Source organism: Vitis riparia, chromosome 10 (assembly GCF_004353265.1).
Source record: "Vitis riparia cultivar Riparia Gloire de Montpellier isolate 1030 chromosome 10, EGFV_Vit.rip_1.0, whole genome shotgun sequence".
Taxonomy (NCBI): Eukaryota; Viridiplantae; Streptophyta; class Magnoliopsida; order Vitales; family Vitaceae; genus Vitis; species Vitis riparia.
The window spans coordinates 6,855,794-6,879,542 of NC_048440.1; the positions used below are offsets into that span (position 1 = coordinate 6,855,794).

Here is a 23,749-nt window from a genome sequence, read left to right on the forward strand (position 1 = left end):
TTTAATTTTTATGTAATATAAAGTTTGACATATATTTCAATTTCTTATAATTGTTTTTAATTTTAATAAAATAAAAATTATATATTTATGATGTCACTGGTTCGACCGTGGTTTGACCATTGGTCCAAATAGTGAATTATGAACCAGTAACTTTTTCGATTCAATGTCTGATCTGCTTTTGAAAACATTGGGTTTGAGGGAAGATTCTTTTCATCCTAGATAACCAAGGTTTGTCATCATAAAAAAAGGAGATTGTTAACCCAAGGGTTCTCCTAATTGTGTTTTGATAATAACAAACCATAGTTAAGTTTCTAATTATTTTGAATTTAAAGAATTTAAAGTTTTAGTTTGGAAATTCAAAAGGATATCCGAGAAATTCATCAAATGACCCAATTGATGCAAGATCAAGACATATAGAAGACCTTTTAATCTTAGGGAACATATGTAAGATGAATGCATGGGTGCACTTAGGATTTTCATATCTTTTTATACATCTTTAAAAACTCAGTTTATGCATTAAAGTCAAATTTCCATTAAAACCTGAGTTTTCTTATACAAATTTTAGGCAAATTGTTTCAAATTTGTCTTATTAATACTCCTAAAGACCTTGCCTAAGTGTTAGAAGTGAAAGGAATAGAAAAAGATAGGTTTTCGGGCCAAAGTAGGTGAACTGGTCAAGGGACTAGTCAACCGGCTCGATCGGTTAGGGTACCAATCGATTGGTTATGCCTTCTTGATCGAGAACTAATCGAGGGATGCAAAAAATCTTCTATTTCTTCTAGTAGCTATTCATTCCCAATCTATGGGTAGGTATTCCCGATCGAGGTCTGGTCAAGGATTGGTCGAGGCCCAACAGTCACTTGCCATGCATTTATTGCCCAACGAATAGTCAATTGATTGACCTACAACGCGACCGATCAAGGTTACTTTTTGGTAGTTTTAGCTCTTGAGACTAGAAACCTATAAATTGAGAGCTCCACTTTATTTATGAGTATGAGAACACTTGCGTTCAATTGTTTAACTACTTGTTCTTCTCTTAAAAGCTCTCATTCTCTCCTTGGTGCATTAAATCCTCACTTGCATACTCTTTAGTGCACCGTTGTCATTCGTCCTAGCATTTATGTTGTATTTGAGCCTCTATTGAGCTAGGTTGAGAGTTTCCATCGTTATTTTTAAATGAGATTGTATGAATACAGAGTTTCAAGTTGGTTAATACTTAAAGGATTGTGTAAGAGCTCATTGGAGCTGGAATCCAAGTGTAAAGATGTTAGAAGCTTGGTTGAAGCTTCAAGGATAGTGGAAACCCTCACTCGGTTAGGAGTTTATGAAGAGTAGACGTAGACAAGGGGTGTCGAACCACTATAAAATATGTGTTTGCTTTCTCTAACCCTATCTCTTTATATTTGTACTTCTTTTGCTTGAATTTGTTGTGTTTAAAAAGATTTTTTTAAAACCCAGTTCATCCCCTCTCTTGGGTGTTTTCCTAATGTAAGATTAGCCTTATTTTCTTAGATTCATATAATGAATCCATGCAAGAAATATGCTTTTGGTTTGTGATGTATGTTCATATAAATTTGAGTTTAGTAGTGTCATATAGGGAAAATGGATTATGATTTTTTTTTTCTATTATACATATAAAGGATACATAGTTTCTAAAAAAAGATTTTGAGTTCTATGTTAGTGACAATACATGTTTGAGACATGGATTTAAGAATGAATGGGTAATAAGTTAATAAAGAAGATAACTCTAGACTCCCTTACATTGATTATTATCATGAAGGGGTATGCTTCTACTTATCTAACAAGTGGGTTCTTAGCATTATATTTCATTATGTGTTGGAATGTGACCACAACATTTTAATAGAATATGTCTGTAGTTTATTATTAGTACCAACAAGACCATTAAGTTTGGTTAGAATGTTAGTATTCAATAGAAAATCAAAACATAAGAGGACGATTAGATCTTTAGTTGTCTTCATATGGTTTAGTGCACAACTTATACAGAGGTTTTGAAATAATGTTTATGCGTGGAAGATGCATAGAGGATTATTGAGGACACTTAAGAACACATGGGATCACAATTGTAATCAAAGGGGGATGAAATGAAAAGAAGCAGCCAAATCCATCCCATTTTCTAGCAAAATTCACCTTAGGCAAATTTAAGGTGTGGATTTTATGTAGTACACTTAGTGAATTTTGTCCCCACACTAGTAGAGGTGGATTTCTTCTTAGTTCCATTAATTTTATATTCATATATGGCATTTTTTTTCCTCAAATATGCTGGTAAAGGTTAAGAAAGGTGTTGGTATGGATTAGACATGAGAGATCTTGTTGAAATTTATCTATGGATTGATTAAATAAATTGTTGATTTTTTGCATAAAGGTAAGTATCTATTTGAAAATTTGAATTGGAGACTTTTACAAATTGTTCTCAGGGAACAAATCAAATATTTCAACATAGGTTTCAAGTTAGTTTAATTGTGAGTTCATATTGCATTAGAAAAATATGTATCTTATTTTAAAATAAATAGAATATTAGTTGGATTAGGAAAGATCCATAAAGTTGTGGGTTGGGGCAACTCTCTGGATTGTTTATATAAGAGAAGTGAGAAAGAAATTTTAGAATTTATTTATTTATTGTTATTATTTTTATCTCATTCCAAAGTCTTCTCTCATAGTTCTCCAAACCCTAGCCTTGTTTATGTGTTTTTATATATTTCATGTTGCCAAAAATTCTTCAAGATCTAGTTTGTTCTTATTAAGTGGTTGAGGGAAACTAAATTTCTTAGTGCACCTAAACCTTGAAAAATGTTGCAAATTATTAATGAAAATTAAAAAACCTTGGGGTAGAAATTTTAGAGATCAAGTAAGATCAAAATTTAAGGCCACTATAAATCATCATGAAAATTATAGATCCTTGAGGTAATATCTAAACTCTTGTTCAGGTAATATTATGATATTAAAATTCAACTAATAGAAAAAATGTTCTAAAGAAACATCAATTGATTATTGAGATAGCCTTATAGGTATTCAATGATAAATCAAATAAACCAATAATCATAAACCACACACTTGTCACAAAATATACGTAGAAAATCACCTATAGAACTATTTTGGACTTCTACTAAGCTAAAAATAACAAGTCTATTAATTGCAACCATAATCCCTTAAATATGAAAGAAAATTAATTAAATAATTTACTTGGTCTGGATGTTACCTATCTTATGAGACTTATATCATCTAAAACCTATCTTTCTTCATGTTTGTGATGTAATAGACTCTTGTGCTCCTTAATTGATCACTTCAAAATTGTATTTAGGCTTAATGGATCAAATCCTCAACTTTTGTCCTTTCTCTTTAAAAATATTTTCAAGATTTCCTTTGGTAATTCTTGATTGACAATTTAGAAACCAGGTCAATATAATGATGCCTTTAAGAATTTTATAAGGGTGTTGTACAACATGTTTTTCAATTTCTTTTTGTAGAAAAATCTTAAATTTTTAGTCATGTCAAACTAAAAAAGCCCTTCTTACAAAAGTATAAAATTTCTAGCAATTCTTTTAAAAAATTCAAGACAAAAATATTGTGTGGGGCTTGAGCGTCTGACAAAGTTTTCCTCACTTCACGTGCAATTTTTCTATATATAGCTTCTGGTTGCTTTCAAGTGTCCATTGCTTGTCTTTCATGCTTGATTAGGACTAAAATGTGCATTTTAGCACACCATTATTTTTTCCTAAATTCAAATTTGAAATATAATTACCTAAACTTGTATAGTCTTCAACTTGAACATGACATGTAAAGATCTTAGAACTGATGTAGTTTCGAACCATTGGTTTGTGGAGTAAATTTGACAACCTAAATTAATAGGTAGACAGACGAGTAAACTTGACAACCTAAATTAATACATTAACACACATAAATATTAATTTTTTAACTCATAACACTTCTGAAACCATAGCATACCCAAATGATTTTTCTAAAGCTTGAGTAATATTACTGTCTAGCCTCTTAGTTGATTTTCTTCTAGTTTATATCTATTTTCCTTGAAAAGGATCATGAAAGAAATATTTAGCTAGCACATAACTTGAAACAAATCAATTTAAAGGAATCTAAAAAGGTACTTTCATTATTAAATTGAGTTTATTCATAATTATGGTTAATCTAGCAAGTTAGGTGTGATATTCCACACTAGTCAAGGGAAGAAGTTCATCGAACTACATGTAGTAGATATCTTGTAATCATGTAAACAATATTTACATGAGAGAGAGTAAGTAATTACAAATGATATTAAAGCGAATCATCTACCTTGATGTGGGCTTCTATCTGTTTGGCCCCATAAGGGGTGTTTATTGATCTAAGTTGCCTCATAATCCTATAAAACACAATGAGAATTTTTTCTACATGGGTAGGAGTTAATGTGATATCTGACATCGACTAGGGGAAGAAGTTCATACACTGTACATGTGGTAGACTTTTTTTTAATTATGTAGATGTATTTTAAAGCTGTATTGACATATTGCACCTAAAGTGGATAATACCTAGATGGGAGGGAATGAGTTGTTACACTAGGATAATTACAACTCTATGCAACTTAGACCCTTAAATTATTAGCACACCGTTAGTTTGAGAGTCTTCCAAATATAAATTGCATTCTAACTATTCCTCTTTATTTGAATATGTTTTTGTCTTTTCAGGAAAATATACGCTTTGAACAAAAGGGGAAGAATTCCTGAAGAGCTCGCAGCTTTGACTTACCTTACCTATTTGTAATAATATTTTTCTCAATTTTTGTTGCTCATTAATTTATGGCTTTTAAGATGAAGTAGTGAAAAGTTTCAAGCTCAATGGATTTCCCTTTTGAGTGTGTGAGAAAGGTCATTTGGAAATTTAAAAAAATTGACACTTCTTTAATTAGCATGGATGGTTTGGTGTTAGTTGGTTTTTAACATTTTTTTTTTCCTTTTCTCAGATTACTTGATCGAAATTCCTTCACGGGTCACTTGCCTCCATTTATTGGAAATTTATCTAACTTGCAGTTTCTGTAAGTTCTTACTTGATTTTTCATTCTTTTAGAAACTTTTTTTTTTTTATATTCTTTAATAGAGTACCTATTAAGAAAGAAGGAAACCTGACCCTCTAAATTCCAAAATCAGGTAAACTCTTTAGGTTATTTTTCAGTTAGGACTTAGGAGCAAAAAGATGTGGGTTGGTTTACCATAATAATGAAATTGTTAGTATACTTCATTAATCAAATACGAATTATTTTGATCATGTTTGAGTCTATTAAACAGATTTAACAAGTCTCCAATGGCAGCTACAAACAGATATTTTGTTTTAATAATTTAGCACTAAAATTGTCATAATAAAATATCAGTGTTTATGGTTGTAAAAGAGGTCATCTACGGCATGGACTTAAGATAATACCTTGAAAGATGATCGTTTTGTGGGTGGTGTGATGAAGATGATCTCTTCCAATGTCATCTTTTCCTTCTTAGTTCTTCCTTAATATGAATGTTTTGAAATATGCATTATTCGATTTTGTTAGACACCATTTTTAGTGTTTTCTTCACCTACACTTCCTCATATCTTCTAAGCTTTTGTAGCACATATAAGTTAATTAAGGTTAGTTGGATGAAAAGAAAAGGTCATATTATATGGTCAGAATCTTGGAGAAGGGGATGATTAATTTTGGGAAGATAAATTCATGTATTAGGACAAACCTCATGAGGGGGAGTTGTAATTTTCCTTGAAATAAATTCGAAGTAATAAAAGTTGGTTACTACTTACTTCCAAAGAAACACATGATAACCATATTTTTATAAATCTTTACTGTCTTCCTCATAGCCAGTCAAAATCTTCCCTGCTATGCTGCAAGTATTGATGGCCGATAGTTACTTTAAGGTAAAGCATTGCAGACATCCATGTGAAGAAAATTTTCAAATTAACTACTCTGTCATGATCAATTGCATTAGAAATAAAAAATAATAGCACAAACTAATGAAAAATTGAGAGAAGTTTTAGAGAGTTGAGGAATAGAGAGAGTGGTTCAATTTTCTACATTTATAAATGATCCATAATTTAGGGGAAAACCAACTTTTGGACAGATCATGTGAGCTTATATAATACCCAGGTGAAGGTTTCCATGACCAAATGATCAAACCAATAAAGATCCTTAATCTGTAACAATAGAACTGTTTGCCATGCAAGAGTAAGTATTCGTAATTATCTTGTAGCCCATGAAATGAAAAAAAAAAAGACATTGGAGATTCCTTTTCTTATTTCTCCTATTGGCTACCCTCTCAGTGAAAGTACAGATGCAATTTTATTAGTTTCCCAGTCGAAATATAAAGATCCTCCTGCTTTATATATCTTTCTTTGTCATGTATATTTTAATCATGGTGAGGCATTGATCTATATATGTTATGGACATAGTTCTAATACGCATCTGTATCCCTACTTGATATGTATAGTAAGTACTAATGTATTTTTCTCAGTATTGTGCTTGTTTGATGAGCAATAAAGAATGCCCAATTAATTTAAAATTACAATTCTGTTTAACATTGTTTTTTGGATCTGTGGATGCCTTATGTTGTTTTCATCTTGAACAGTTCAATTGCCCACAATGCATTCTCTGGGACAATTCCAAAGGATCTTGGAAAGCTTAAAGAGCTAAAAATCCTGTAAGTTTTGAGAACTTTATATTTTTCTTTTGTAACTATCTATCAAATATTGTGGGAAAACAAAACAAAACTTGCAATACTTTTCTGAAAGAGTATTACCACTATGATAATCAAACAGCAGAGGCAGCTAATTACATGGAGAAATCATTGGTCATTAGTTAAGTCTGGATCAACACAAATGAAAATTAAATTATTCAAGTATTGGATGTGCATTGTACCATGTTTTTCTGACAGTGGAAGTAGGACTTGGAAAGTAGGGAAGAGAACCAAAATATTTTTGGAAGGTAAACCTTATTTTTTGGTTATTGAAGAACCATTAAAACTTGCGAGGTCAAGTTGTAAGTTGTAACTAATCTATTTAGACAGATCTCATGCATATTTCTCATTCTTAGTCTTTAGGTTTTTTTGTCATGGTCTAGAAACTTGCTTGTCTATGAATGAAGTACTATACCCTCTAAGAGAAGTCCTTGGTATGACAAATAAGCAAAAATGGTCAAGACAATGAAGTTTCAAACTAATTAATGAAGTAGTTGTTAATTGTAGTGAATGCAATGGTAGTGAAGAGGTAAGAAAGCATTTTATGGAGATTATATAAGCTTTACACTAATTAAAGAAGATATTAATGGGGTTCATTGAATTTCAAGTTCCTCAATAGCACATGGAAAAAGCCCTTGCTTAATTGGTTCAAAAAATCATAAGAGTTTTTAGAGAAAGACTAAAAGAAGTCATAAGATGACAAGGATGGTTTAATTTAAAGAAAGTAGCAAGGAAGGATGATTGGGAGGCTCTTTATCTCATCCACCTAGGCATTAGCAAAGGCAATTTTGACATTACTACCATCAAGAAAGAGTGAGGGATTCTCAAAAAGGACTTCACAAGGTAAAACTAGATGGCCTCAAAATTTTTAGGTGTAAGTTTGAACCCTTTATTTACAAAAGACTTTGAACCAGTTTCCAATTTCCATGAGTATTCGCTATGAGGTGTTAATTAAAATACGCTTTGAAAGTTCTCTCTCCTCTACTCACGAGTTTATATGAAAGGTATTTGGATTTGGATCTCTATGGTTCATTCTCCCCAATTCTTTACTTTAAGCCCTTTCTGAGAGTTGATTCTTCTATATTTCTCAACCATACTTATTTTGGAAATCCGGATATCACCTAAAATACTAGTGATTCTTAGATTATTGTATCATGTGCTTGAGGAATGAGAAATTTGCAATCCTATTTTCCTTCATCATCCCTTTGCTTTAGATTTATTATGGAAACTCTTTTCAACAATGCGAATAACTTAGGTGCTTTCTAAAAGTGTTCTATTCTTTTCATGGTTTTAGTAAGAACATTATAGAGATCATTAGGCTGGAAAGCATACTAGCTAGGATCTATGAAATGATAGTGGCATTCTTCCTAGATTGGTGATGTCAAGTTGTGGAAAAATATTTGCTTTAGTAAATCTCTTTGGATGTTAGTCAATAGAGTGTTCTTAGTGATAAGGACAATAATATTGTAGGAGTTAAAGCTCTTGAAATGGATCTTAAACTCTACAAATTATTGGAAGTATAGTCAATGAAGCAAAATTAGGAGATTAAAATAAGTGGAAATGGAAATAAAATTCCTTATGAGCCTCCTAAATTTGTGTAATATGTCTTCTATTATATATATATATATATATATATATATATATATATATATATATAGAGAGAGAGAGAGAGAGAGAGAGAGAGATAGATAGATAGATATTGATTCTACAATACCCGATCTATGAACGAAAAAAATCATTGTATTCCTTCAATGCACCCTTTAGCGTTCTCAGGTTTAGCCAATGTTAAAACACCTTGATATTTTTCACCATATTTTTTATGCTAGAAAATTATCCAAGGAGATTAATGATGATGGTGGAAAGCCTCAACCAAACCCGGACTATCATAAGTCGGTTAACAAGGATTGGTTACTCACCTCATGGCTTCTAGGTACAATGACCAAAGAAACCTTGAGTCTATTCCTGGGAACCAATACCACCTTCTAAGTATGGCAATTGGCAGAAGACCAACTACTGCCAATGACAAAGGAACAAGAATTCCATTTAAAAGATCAACTTGCAATCTTTAGTAAAGGATCTCGATCGATGGAAGAATACCAATGAAAATTCAAGTAGAATAGGGATAGTTTAGTAGACATCAACAAATCATTATTTGATCTAGACACAATGTTTGCTTTTTGTAGAGAACTCAAACTAAAGTACAGTCATTTTCAAATAGCCATGCTGACGAAACTGCCTTAATGTACCATTCAATCAACTCTCAATGGATCTACAAAACCATGACAATTTTTAGGTAGCAATGAATGAAAAAAAATAAAAGCCAAATGAATCATAATCAAGCCATTCTTAGACAAAATAATCAAGGTACAAGAGGAAGGGGAGGAGAGTGTTTTAGTTCACAAGGGAGAGGGTTTACACCTATAGGGAGTTGAAGTCTTGCAAACACCCCTAGCTAACAATGCTGCTTAGAATCCAAATACAAACAAGTAGTAGGATATATAACAATTTGTTAAGTCAAATCTCTGAAAATATTAATGGTAAACTAATTTGTCAAATTTGTGGAAAAACTAATCAGTGTTATAAAATGTTGGCACAAGTTTGATTATGCTTATTAAGTGAAGGATGTCTCACTAGTACTTGGCAATCTTAGTTTGAAGGAAGAATCAAACTCAAAGTTCTATGCAAATTTGGGTCAATTGCACATTTAACTAACAACCCAGGTAAAATTTGCAATTCCAGCCTTATAAGGAATGAGATGGTATTTACGTTGGTAATGACAACTAGCTTAGTATTTCTCATATTGGTTATATCTATTTGGATACCAGGCATAGAAAAAAGAATTTGTTGTGAGTTGGACAATTAACAAATGATTATTCTTGCACTTTTGAGTTCTCATCTAATGGTTTTGTGATAAAGGATCCCAATAAAATTTTTTTGATGACAAGCATAAACAAGGATAACTATATGCTTTAAATGAAGACTATAAGAAGGCATTTGTAAGCATAGACTGAAGAAATTAAGCCTATTATAAAATATGACATCTAAGCTTGGGTCATCATCGCTCAATGCTTTTAAAGTTCTAGAAAGAAAAGATAGTTATTGATGTTTCTAGTTGGATTAATAACCCTTTTGTTTGTGCTAGAAAAAGTTGCAGGCTTCACTTTGCACTATGTAATAAATTTCAACTTTCAACTTTTCTTTTGGACAAAATTCATTTTAATTTATGGGGGTCTGCTCTTGTTGCTTCTACATAAAAATAAAAGTACAATGAAGTATTTATTGATAATTACTCTCATCATACTTGGTTTTTCCATTGAAAAGGAAGTTAGAAATTTATGAATGCTTTCTTGAATTTCAAAAGATGGTGGAAAATAAGTTTAATAGGCATATTTAAAAATTTCAAAGTGTTGGTGGGTGTGAATTTTAGCGTAAAGGCTTCAATGATCATTTAAGTAATTGTGGAAAACGTTCATTAAATTTTTGTCTTAGGAAATCTAGAACAAAATGGAGTTGTTAAACTTAAACATAGAGCTATGGTGGAAATGGTACTCACAATTTGACTTCATGCTAATCTTCCACAAAAATTATGGGTTAATGCTTTTTTAACTATTGTGCATATTATCAATCAATTAACATCTTCAAAATTGTACCCAAATACTCATTTTCAAAAGTTGTATAAAAGGCAAGCAATTACAATGGAATATGGGTTTTTAGCTATCATTACTATTCTTATTTACCTAATTATGGAGAAAATATATTTAGTTGCGTTGTATTTGTATTGGATACAGATCTTAGCACAAAGAATATACATGTCTTCACCCAACTATTAATCGGCCATGTTGTGTTGATGACAACAAATTTCCTTATTCTTCATAATCTTCTTTGTAGGAAGATCTTGAGATAGTTAAGTTTCTAAATTTAGATGACTAGACAATCAATGAATCGCCTATGAAAGCCATCAAACCAATTAAGGAATCTGATTTATGCCTCACCTTTGCTTAAAGAGAATGCATCGGAGTCAATAATTCATCCATAGATTTCTTGACTCTCATTGAAAATCATGAGATTACAAATGATTAGCCTTTACATATAATGGTGAATGATGCAATCTTTTTCATAAGTGAGCTCCCTAGTAATGAGTCCACTCCTTCCACCATCAACTCATATGCCAATTCTTCTATTCAATTCAATGTGCAAAATCCTAATGGAAAGATGATTAATTGATTGTTGATCATCTTTCTTTTCCTAAGACCTTCCTACTCCTCAAGCTCCAACAACTCCCACTTATATCAATACTCGCCCAATGATTACTAGGTAAAAGCTTCACATGAAACCAAAGATGGTGTCTCAAATGATGCTTCTTTCTTTTTCTGTTGAGCCTAGTAAGCTCTTAAAATTCCTCCTTGTTCTTCGTAATGGAAGAGAAAATTGATAGTTTGCATAAAAAAAACACATGGGTTCTTGTTCCATGACCTATCAACACTAATGTGATCAATTCAAAATGGGTTAATATTATTATTATTATTATTAATTTTTAACTACATATAAAGAAGATAGGATGATGGACTGATATAGGCAAGGCTTTTAGCGCAATTATTTTCTTAAACACTCTCATACAAGACTTTAATGAAACCTTTAGTCTAGTTATGAAGCCTTCAACAGTCTTTTTAATCATTTATATTGTTGTGACTTCTCATTGGAATCTTCATCAACTTCATGTAAGAAAATATCTTTCTACATGGACATCTTAGGGAGATAGTCTAAATAGAACAACCTTCGGGCTTTTGAAAGTCATCACTTCCAGATCATGTATGTCTTCTACAAAAAAATCATTTTTAGGCTTGAACAAGCTCCATAAGCCTTGTTTGATTGACTATTACAATTTCTCTTGTAGTTTTGTTTCCATTGTTGTAAGGATGATTCATTTCTCTTAGTGTTTAAAAGTTATCATACAATTCTGCTCTTTTAAATATCTGTTGCTAATATAATCCTTACTAAATACAATGAGGTATTTATTAATCAACTCATTTGTGAACTAAGAGTTTGTTCTAAAAGAACTCGACAAACTATTTTTTTTTTAGGAGAAATTTTTTTATTGCAAACAAAATATGTCAAGGATCTTTTAAACTTTGCTAGTGCTCTTATATGGCTGCACAATGGCAACTAAATCTTTCTTCTCTTTTGAAAATGAAAAGACTATGGATGCAATTTAATATTGACGTCTTGTAGGAGCAATTCAATGTCTCACCTTCACATAGCCAAATCTTATCATGTTGTCAAACAAGTGTGCCAACATTTCCAATCTCCTACTTTTCAGCACTTAAATGAAGTTGAAGGATTTTACATTACCTTAATAGGTAACTTAATTGGCACATGGCTTACAATATATTGCTCAAAACTCATTCACAATCTAGTTTTTGTGATGTAGATTGGGCTAGTTGTTCAAATATCAAGAGAATTACTACTGGTTATTTTATATTTTTGGGTGCAAATCATATTTCTTGGTCATCAAATAAGCAACCTACTATAGTTCGGTCAAGTGTTGAAGTCAAGTATTGATCTATGGGATCTACGATTGTTGAGTTCATTTAGTTATCCTTTTTGCTTCAAGGTATATAACTGTCAATCTCACTCAACCTTCGTACCTTCTTTGTGACAATAAGAGTTCTTTACACCTAACTATCAATATCGTGTTCCATTATTCTACAGAACACATTGAGTTGGATACCATTTTGTTTAAGAAAAGGTTGCTATTAGAGGTCTTCTTACTCTCTTTGTTTCATCACATGATCAAATATCTAAAGTATTCACCAAAGCCATTTCATTTAATTGTTTCCTCAATTTTGATCCAAGTTGAATATTCATTCCATTTCCCTCACCAGCTTAAGTGGGCATGATATGGAAAACATTATTGCAAAAGTTAAAAACTTTTGAAATGGAATTCTCACCTCCACAAATCACAAAAGTGTAGTCAATGAATCAAAATTAGTGAAAACAAATTTAGGAGGGGAAACGTGGGTTTTGATTCACTAATATGAAAATATATGGAACAAAAAACTTGAAAAATTTTAAATCAGCATTATCTTCATATATTTAAAAATAATTTAAAATACATGTACTTTTTAATGAGTAATCTAATTATTCCCTAAAATACCTCTTTTACTTGTCATATCATCAACATCAATTGACAATTAGACTCCTCCATGTGAATGTTTGCTTCATTTTATTATTATTATTATTATTATTATTATTATTATTATTATTTTATTTGAGACTTTTTTTCACTACTTCTAATGCCCATACTCTTCAAATTGTCTCATTTTTGGCATGGGATATTTGTTCCTATAAGGTGTTTGTTTTTGGAGGGAAAAAAATCTAAAATAAAATAATAATAATAATAATAAATCTAAAAGGAAAAGAAATATTTACGTGGAAGAGTTTAGTTGTCGATTGATGTTAATGACATGGTAAGTAAAAGAGACATTTTAGAAAATAATTAAATGACTCATTAAAGAGTGTATGTATTTCAAATTATTTTTAAATAGATGAAGATAATATTGATTTAAAAAATTTGGGGTTCTTTTTTGCATATATTTTCATATTAGTGACTCAAAACCTACTTTTCCCTATTATGAGATTAATATTAGTGGAGTTGAAAATAAAATTCCTTACTTTATTTCCCTTTGCTTTAGATATATGTATATATGCTTAGTAGTACAATATTGATGCATGAGCTAAAAAATTCATCATATTCCTTTCCAACCCCATGTTCCTTCATTATCCCTTTGCTTTAGATTTGTGATAGAAACTCTTTTTGAATACCTAGTTAGGTGCTTTCTAAAGGTGTTTTATTCTTCTCAAGGTTTTGCTAAGAACACTATAGATCGTTAGGCTAAAAAGAATACTAAGATCATACTGCTGTCTTTGAGGGCATGAAATTTCTCCTATTAGAACTTTAAAATATAATATAACTAATACTCTTTTAAATATCCACTAGAATCAATAATTTTTTGTAATTATAAAAAATTAAAAGTTAGGGTTTGATATACTTCTACAAATTGAAAATCCAAAAATTATAATTAATTTCAACAATAAAAAATATATTTTAATAACAAATCTACAAATTAATATGAACAAACACCATATAAAAGGGAGTGAATATAAATAAAACTTAACCTAGAAAATTTAATTTATAACACTTTCTTAGAAACCGATAATTAAAAACCCTAATTACTATATATTACTATTTTTTTTTACTAATCACACAAATAATTATCATAAATTTTGTTGTTTTAATAAATTTCAATATTTTGAAATATTTGAAAATATATTAATTACTTTTTTTTTTCAAATTATTAGTTAATTTTTAAATAAATTTAATTTAATTATATAAAGAAAAAAATAATGACTGATCCCATCATTGATATGTTTTTGACATTTAAAAATAAATATATTTAACACTTAATGGCGATCAGACATTAATAAAATTTAGTATTTAATATTAAGCATCAATGAAGAAAAATGAATTAAACACTTATCAAGTCAACTCTATCCAGATTTCATATTTAAAAAAAGAAAAAAGAAAAAGAAAAAGAAAAGCTAAACAACCAAACACAACCTTATATTTGTTAAACCTGTTTGTTGGTCAGCATTAACTCAATAATTTACTCAACATGACCTGCAATGTCTATATCTCAGTGTGCTTTTATGAGCAAGATAAAAGGTATACGCATTGTTAAGTTTGGAAGGAATTTAAAAAATATAATTTTTATAATTAAATTATAGAAGTAGTTTATAATACAACAATTCCGGTTGAAACCTTGTATTGATCTTGAGAATTTTTGTGCTACCTACCTTATTGATTTATTCGGTGCAGGGCTCTTGGTTCCAATAACTTCTCTGGAGCTCTTCCGCCTGAGCTTGGAAAGTTAGCCAAACTTCAAGAAATGTAAGCTCTGTCTCGCTCTCTCTCTCTCACACATCTCTTAAAAATATATTTCACTTTCGCTTTCAGGAGGAGATATATATGATTAGAATTTAAATATATGTTGATTTGTGAGTTCAACAGTTATATTAATAGCTGTGGAGCAGGTGGTGAGATTCCATCAACATTTGCTAACCTCTATAACCTGGAAACCGTGTAAGAAAGTCATATTACTTTCTGATTTTAAGCTTAATTCCTCTTTTATATATGAATTTTGTGTTTTTCCTATCCTAGTATGAGTAGCCTCTTTCAATTTCAGGTGGGCATCAGACTGTCAATTCACAGGAAAAATACCAAACTTCATAGGGAACTGGACGAAGCTTTGGTCTCTGTAAGCTACATGAAAAATAATTGATTTTAACTTTTAAAGGCACTTTTTGCAGATGATATGGCAAAATTTCTTCCTATTCTCTCCAGAGTTCAGCCATATTCTCAAGACAAATATGGCTAGCTAGTAGAGATATTGTTTTCAGTGAGGAGTCTCTCAAATGTTTTTGTAGGAGACTTGAAGGGAACTCCTTCGAAGGCCCAATACCATCCAGTCTTTCTAGCTTGACCTCACTGCAGACTCTGTCAGTTTTCCTCAATCATTTCAAAATTTTCCTTTTTGATCTCTCTATTTCTCTCTCTGTGACTAGTTTCTTTGATGTTAATGAGCTATCTTGTAGGCATATAAGCGATATATACGAAGTGAGCTCATCCCTTGATTCCATTAAGGGTTTGAAGAACTTAACCTCATTGTATGAAAATCGTCCATTCCTTATCCACATGATTAGCTGACTTAAGCTGATCCCTAATACATCTTTTTTCCTGTAGAGTTCTAAGGAACACACTGATATCTGGCAGTATTCCATCTTATATTGGAGAATATCAAAGTTTACAAACACTGTAAGTCCTAATGCACATTTAACCCTCAAAATGTCAATTATTAACCAAACTTGGTTTTATTTTATCTATTTAATATACTTTCTTAAATTTACCTTTGTAGGGATTTGAGTTTCAACAACTTAGTAGGAGGAATCCCAAGTTCTTTGTTCAAGCTGAATAATCTCACTGCCCTGTAAGAATCAAATAAATCCTTCCTGCTTCAGCTGCAAGATTTTGCTTATGCCACTTACTCAGCATTCTCTTCTGTTTGATTTCTCTTCTACAACTCTTTCAATGGTCATCAGGTTTCTTGGAAACAATAGACTAACTGGAACACTTCCTCTACAGAAGAGTGAAAAACTTCAAATTATGTGAGTGCTGTTTTCTAATGCCATTTCACCGTGAGTATGTTCAGGGCATAATATGTACTCCGTTGGACAGATGTTAATATATTGGTTGCAGATGAATACATACGTTCTCTCTCAATTTCCTTTCCTTTTCCCATTTGCGATACAGATTATTATGTTACTTGGCAATAATTAATTGATATCTAACATTGTAACTATGGTAGCAGCTCCTATTCTACAATGGTTCAATTCTAGAATTTGATTACTTTCACCAAATGATCTGGAGACCAAAATGAACTGCTTCTGTTACTGTTGGATGTTGAAACTAGTCCTCATTAATACTGTAGATCCAGCTCCTCAGATATCTTTTCAGCATTTGACCAAGTTTTCTGACTTGTTCTCTTTTGTAGAAGCTATACAACCTTTGTGCAAATATCTTCAATATTCTTGTTTATGCCGCACTTATAGACCTACTAACTTTCTCAATATATTTTTTGCATGCAGAGATTTGTCATACAATGAAATATCAGGGAGTTTTCCTTCTTGGCTAAACTCAGATTTACAATTGTATGTCTCCTGACTCATGATGCATTTTTTTGTTTCATCTTAATTTTCTAGATATATACTATAACTTGCTCTCTTAATGAGGTATTGTGTGCTGATGTACACTCTTATTCCTTAGTTTTATTGCACTGATTTTACTTGAGACAAGAGCATCTTGATCTTCATCAAGCTGTTTTACCTATCAATTTACTGGCTTGTAAAGCTTAAAATTCAATCTCAAATCTTAATCTTAATGAAGAAGGCGTCATCCAGCTATAGTTGATGAAGTGGTGAGCTAAAATCCATGGATTTTACAGTTGATGAAGTGAAATTCACTAGTTGTGAAGGAAAATATGAAGCTCACCGCTACACGTGCCCTCTTATCTCTCACTGCTCAGCACTTACTGAGTATCATCTTAGTTATTATCTAAATGTCACTAGAAATCATAGCTTGTCGCCCCAGTGTAGTAGTTCACCTCCTCAATAATTGAATGCATTTAACATTATTACATTGTCAATTGTTACAATTGTGCCACCATCTTCTACTGACCAACATATAGAAGGACCTAACAATCATTGATTGCACTCTGGAGAAAATAAACCTAACTTGCTATACACAACAATTGAAAATCATAATAAGAAGGGAAGATCACTCAAACAAGATCTCATCTGGGTTGGACAGAGATCATAGGTCCTCCCTTAGCTAAGTTTGGTCAATGAAGAATCATTAGCGTATATCTAATAATAATCAGAGAGTTGAGAAAATGTTATGCAATTCATTCGATGATGCCTAGATGTTTATATTAAAGCTATAGTCTATTTATAGTAAGCTTTTGAATACATGCCTAAAGACTAGGAAATTAGTTTACAAAGAATATCACATGGACTAATTCAAATTAAATGTAACCACAATTGAATTAAAATCAAATCAAATCCCTTGAGTTGAGGAACTAGAATGAGAGTCTCTAAAATGCCCTTGCAAAACATTCATCCCATGAGCAATATTGATCTTAGTGTGTACAAACTAGAACAACAGAGATGATAAGAGGCTTTGTGAGAGTATTTGCCATGTGATCTTTGGAAGAGATATAGGACAAGCCAATGGAGCTACGAGCAACATTGTCTCATACAATATAATAGCTATCTAGATATGATTTTCATTTTGGAATGGAACACCAAGCTTACTAATAGATAAGTAACACCAATTTTGTCACAATGGACGGTGGGTTTTTAAGTTAGAGACACATCAAGTTAACTAAGAAGATTGTGAAGCTAGAGAACTTCACTAGCACATGAGGTTAGGGCTTCATATTCTTCTTTTGTAAAAGACCATGCAACAGATTTTTGCTTCTTTTAAGCACGATGAAAGAGCATTGCCACCATGGTAAACAATGTATATAGTTGTCAAGGTGTCGTCATCTCAATTTCCACCCAATTGGAATCTAAGAAGGCAGTAAGGTGAAGACCATGATTTCTTTTGAGAAATGAGCCATGTTGGAATTTATGCTTCAAATACCATAGTACACCTTTTATTTCAAGCCAGTGAGTTTCAATTGCTGAAAGCATGAATTTGGCAAGTTTATTTACTATATAGGACATGTAAAGGCACATTATAGTAAGGTTAAGGCACTGGTTACTTAAAAAAACTAAGTAGGATCTGAAAGAGGTGAGCCATCATGAAGTGTAAGTGGCAGGGAAGTAGACATGGGTGTTGTGACTTTTTTCACACGTAACAGGTTAGTTTTGTGGAGCAGGTCATGAATATAGTTAAGTGAGAAGAAGACGAGTGGGTGTAGAGAACACTTGAATACTAAGAAAGTAGTGAAGATCAGCCAAGTCTTTGATAAAAGATCTGGTGTAGGGAGATTTTAGAAAATGGGTAGTGAACTCTCATAGTGTCCTTTGATAATTAGATCATTGACATAGACAAGAAAGTAGATTGTAGCAATAGTAAATCTATAAATAAATAAGGAGACATTATTGCTTGAATTAATAAATTAGAAAGAGAGAAGAAAGCCCTTTAGTTCATTGTACCACTCCTCAATGCCTATTTGAGACCATAAATGGTTGTTGTCAGCTTGCAAACATGTAATGGATAGGTAGAATCCAAAAAACTAGGAGCTTGTTTGATGAAACATTCCTTAGACAAAGTACCATGTAGAAAAGCATTAATTGTTGATGTCCAATTAATGAATAGGCTAACCATTAGAGAGTGAAATATTGAGAATAAGTCATCCTATGATGGGCTTGACAAATGGACTAAATGTGTTATGATAGTTTAATCCTAGATATTGATGAAATCCTTTTTCCATTAGTGGGGCTTGTACTAGGAAATGGACCGATCGAGATTTCATTTGATGCAAAAGACCCACTTACAACCAACAACATTCTGAGTGGGACTTGAAGTGACTAGCTCCCAAGGGTCATTGTGAAAGAGAGAATTGAGTTCTTTTGCTATTACTTGATGCCGATAAGGAGAGTGGAGGGCTTGAGTTGCATAAGTAGGTTAAGTAGATTCCAAAATAAGGTGTTCGGGAGCAGTGAGAGTTTTAGGTTTGAAAATTGTTACTTTTAGGTTTGGTTACCATGTTGTGGCTTGGTGAGAGAGGTGGTGAATAGGTCCAATGGGAAGGTTTTGGGTTGGATATGGTCCTAGTAGGTATGGTAGGTTTAGAGATGGAAGAATGAGCAACATGGTAATACCTTGTTTGGGAGTTAGAGGAGTAGGGGATGGTAATGGTAGCAATGTCACTGAGCATGGAAAGAAAGAGATTGGATAAGGGCATGGCAACTACTTGTTTTACACAAGCAAAGAAGTAGCATTAGCATGGGACATGGCTGAGGTGCCTGGCACACATGGGATTAGAAAGATGGTTGAGATAAGAGCAATAAGAGAAGAAATGAGAGTTACATATTGAGGAGAGGAAAGAGACTTGGGAAAAAGATTAGATATAGGAAAGGTTAATTCTACAAGTTGGACATGATAGGATGTTATATTTTTTAGGTTTTAGGATCTAAGAAGAAATAGGCATAAGAGAGTATCCTAAGAAAATGTAAGGTTCAGATTTTTGTTCAAGTTTGTTTGATGTGTATGGCTTCAACCATGGAAAGCATAAGCAATAAAAAACCTTTTAATTTCCCACAACTTTGGAACAACCTTTGAAATTGTGAGGAGTTATGGAGAATCAGAAGACAATTAGATAATGCAATTTGAAATGCATATATCCAATAATAAGAAGGAAAAGAGCCATTGTAAAATAAGGTGAGACCAATTTCAATAATATATTGGTGATGTTGATCGACAAATTCATTTTGTTAAGGAATGTGAGAGGCAATGTTTTAAGGTGTTGAATACCAAGTGAACTAGAAAAAGATTTAAGTGTAGTATATTCTCTTTCACCATTAGAATAAATAGAAATAATAAACATTTTGAAATAGGTTTCAACAATGGATTTCAATTGATGAAAAGTAAAAAGTACATCTTATTTAAGACCCAATGGGTACAACCAAACACAATGGGTACATCCAAACATATTTTGTAAGATGATCAACAAAAGTAACATAATAACTAAAACTATGGACTAAATCGATAAGAAAGGGTCCTCAGACATACATATAAACAAGATCGAGAGGATTAGGCTTGGAAGACTCTACTAGCCAAATGGTACATGATGGCTCTTACCACATAGGCAAGATTGACATATATAGCTTTGATACCATGTCAAAAGTGGAAGATTGAGGGGAATCACAAACCTATTGCTAAGGATGTCCTGAATATTTTTTATAACATGATTATTATACAAGAATGGGATAAGTGTAATTTGATTAGTTGTCACATTGCAAATATAGAAAGTTCAAAATAAAAAATAAGATATGGAAAAGTCATCTGAAATTTTTTAGCCCGATGTGAACTATTGCAAATAAAACAACCCACTACCTTGGTTTCTTGTCTCGTAGTGGACTTCTCTACCACCTAGGCTAGAGTTGCCTTAACCTTGTTTCTCTTTTTGCCTCCATTATTCTTAGGGGGTGTTTGGTACGTCGGAATAGGGAATGGAAATAATATTTTGTTTCCTTTCCTATTTCTTAGTAGAATGGAATGAATTTGATGATTCCATTTCTAGCATTTGGATGAACTTAGGAATGTAAGATTAGAATGATTATTTGTTTCCATTCCAATGTTTGATAATAATAGGAATGGAAATGAAAAATAAATAAATTTACAATAATATCCTTACATATAATTTAAAATATTTTTTTATTTTTACTTTTATTTTTAAAAAATAAAATTTGAGAGGTTTTTTGTTATTAAATAATAAGACTAAAAAATATATATACACTCAATAAATAAAAAATTAACCTAAAAAATCGTATAACCCTAATGCACAAATATTCAATTATTATTTTTATTAAAAATTTGAATAATTTGTGTAGTTATAAAATTATATTTTTCAAAAAAAAATTATTTATTATAATATTTAAATTCTCAAAGCTAGCAAATGTTTTTCCTATTTTCAAAAGAGGAAATAAAAGAATTCAAATTTATTCTAATTTTCAACAAGTATCATATCCGATAAAATCCATAACCTTAAAAAATTTTAAATATTCGTTTTTTTTTATCAAAATTTTAAATAATTTGTCATGCAAAAAAAGCTATAGAATTATATTTTACTAAGAAGAAAAAAAGAGAAAAAAATATAAGAATATTGTAAACACGTGAAATCGAAAAATCTTTTTCCAACCATTTCAATTTTTCTCTCCAATTTTCATTAATACAAGATAAAGAAACATCAAAGATTCCAAACATAAATTAATAAAAAAAAAAATAATCGATTTATAGAGAAGAAGAAACACATATAAAGAAGTAGAAGAAGAAAGAGAAAATAAGGTAAACCTGATCGAAGATGTAGAAGGGAGTTTTCAGAACCTAGTTGCAGCAAACAATGACGAATCCTAGATCCAACAATCAAAATGAACATCCAAAACCCTATAAATTAGAAATTGATTTTTTTTTTTAAATATCGTGAAAGGTTTAATTGATTCAATTTGGAAGAATCACTTGTTGCAGAGAATTAGATGATGAGTGGGTCTCTAGCTTTGCAAAGAAGATAAGAAGTGGATGATGAATGGATCTCTACCTTTACAAAGAAGATAAACATCGGGTTTGAAGAACAAGATAAGAGGGTAAAATAGTAATTTAGGTTATTTTATATTATCAAATAGGTTTAATGAATCAGAATACCACCTACTTTTAATGAATGCAAATCCGACTCATAAGTTGAATTTGATTTCTGTCGAAATAATTTTTTATTTCATTTCCGCCTTCTTAACATTTATCCAAACATAGGAATAAGGGAGAAAAGGAATGAGATGTCTATTCCCACTCCCTATTCCCTTGTACCAAACACCCCCTTAGAGTTTTTGGATTTCCCTTTGCTTTGTCTCTACTGTTGTTGTCCTTTCCCTTTGTGACTTGTAGAAGGCAAAGCATCCAATCGATAATCAACTAGGCAATCTTTTGCCTCCATAGCTGTAGGTAGGTCTTACAGCTAGGGCATGAAGTCAAACAACTTATCAACTTATAACATGTCCTTGATATCGAGGATCAAAGAGCTAAACTCTTTGACATAGTCCTTAACAATTCCTATCTATTTTAGCCTTTTAAGGAACTCCCAAGCCATCCAAGCCATCCAAGCCATATTAGAGTGAAGGAATTGATCCTTCAACTCCTTTTTAAGGGTCTCCCATGTGTTAATCCTTGGCCTTCCTGATTCAGCATCATTGTTCGATCTTGTACTCCACCATAGCTTCGCATCTCTAGAGAGATACATGGTGGTGAGAGTCACTTGCTATTTTGAAGGAATATGGAAACAACAAAATACTAATCCATGTCCCGAGGAAAGTTCTCTAAATCCTTAGCATTTTGTACCCCGTTAAAGGGTTTAGGTTCAAGAACTCGCACCTTAGGTAGGGTTGGTTCTGAAGCAATAGGTGCTCTTTGAACGACAACTCGCTTCAGAATCATAATCTCCCCTTTAAGAGACTCAATCTTGCCCTTGAACCCCTTCAATATAGTTGTTAGGGTCATCATTTGTTCATCCAACAACTTATTTCGGTTCTTAAGCATATCCCGTTAAACACTAAGTTCATTGGAGGCATTAACCATTCTTACCAATAGAGTGGTGTCTCTATCAAGAGATTTCCCCATGTATGCCTTTGGGTGTGCAATCTATTTACGAATTGCCTCCATGGCACTACTCCTCGCAGTCATCAAGCTCTGATACCAACTATCACAACGTAAAAACTCTCGTATAATTTTTTGAGTTCGTGCAATGCTTAGACACCCCTCTAAGCCAGCCTTCTAATAAGCACATGAGATTAAATCAAGGAACCAACACAGGCACACACCAAATTAAAGGGCACCAACCCCAACTTGTATTTTATTGCTTCATTGAATAAGAATATAAGACAGATTAGCAAGATTCCCACAAATAGCGTTGGTGAGTTTATGCTCTTTCAAGATCTCCCTTTCTAAAGCCCTCTGATTGTGTGTATGTGTGAATGTACATGTTAAAGGAGGCTCTCTCATCCCCTTTTATAAAGTGGCTACCATCCACCCTTTGTTAGACTAGGACTCTTCCTCATATGTTGTGGCACCAATCATGCCCATTAGAACTCTGAGTATGATTAGAAATCTCGTGCATCAGGAATCCCTCTCATGCTATTGCCCATGCATCTATACATAGCTCATGCACCTTCCAAGTTCCCCTTTGGTTCACACATCTGAGTCATATCCATGTCGAGGCTTCTATCCATCTCTATGCCCATGCCCCATGTCATTGCACTCATGGGTTGCATTGAATCCTGGTTCCTTGCCCATGATTGTGTGCTTTAGCAAGAGTCACTACCATCCCTTGCTTGTGTATCAAGCTCACACTCCTTCATGTTGTTGCTATGGCACTGTTCCATGTTCCTTCATTTTCTTGGTGCACAACAACGAGTCATGGCATTGAGCCCATGAATCTTCATGCATGAGGCATTATGCCCTCAAGTGTCGCATCCCACATCAAGTCTTGACTTAGCTTCGTTGTTGCTACATCTCCATGTTGCATCCAAGTAATAGATCATGGCATTGTGCCCTTGTGCCACTATCAGGAGGGGAGTTTACATGTGAGCCTGTGCCGTTGCAGTCACTAGTTGTACACCACCACATGTCGTGGAGCCCATGTGTGGGTGCCAAAAAAGTCTTGCCCCGTGTGCCTTGCTTGTGTTGAAGGCCTTGCACCGAGGTC

The 23,749-nt window shown here is 32.4% G+C and overlaps 1 protein-coding gene across 2 annotated transcripts in view; it reads left to right on the forward strand.

Annotated features, from left to right (window-relative positions):
* LOC117923953 (probable LRR receptor-like serine/threonine-protein kinase At1g56140) overlaps nt 1–23,749 on the forward strand; it is a 77,569-nt gene that overhangs the window by 45,465 nt on the left and 8,355 nt on the right. For both annotated transcript variants that reach the window (XM_034842468.1, XM_034842469.1), the window contains exons 3-14: nt 4,695–4,766; nt 4,970–5,041; nt 6,609–6,680; nt 14,593–14,664; nt 14,785–14,856; nt 14,960–15,031; nt 15,201–15,272; nt 15,369–15,440; nt 15,517–15,588; nt 15,689–15,760; nt 15,873–15,938; nt 16,419–16,481. In XM_034842468.1, coding sequence (XP_034698359.1) covers nt 4,695–4,766; nt 4,970–5,041; nt 6,609–6,680; nt 14,593–14,664; nt 14,785–14,856; nt 14,960–15,031; nt 15,201–15,272; nt 15,369–15,440; nt 15,517–15,588; nt 15,689–15,760; nt 15,873–15,938; nt 16,419–16,481 — 849 coding nt within the window. The remainder of the gene's footprint in view (nt 1–4,694; nt 4,767–4,969; nt 5,042–6,608; nt 6,681–14,592; nt 14,665–14,784; nt 14,857–14,959; nt 15,032–15,200; nt 15,273–15,368; nt 15,441–15,516; nt 15,589–15,688; nt 15,761–15,872; nt 15,939–16,418; nt 16,482–23,749) is intronic.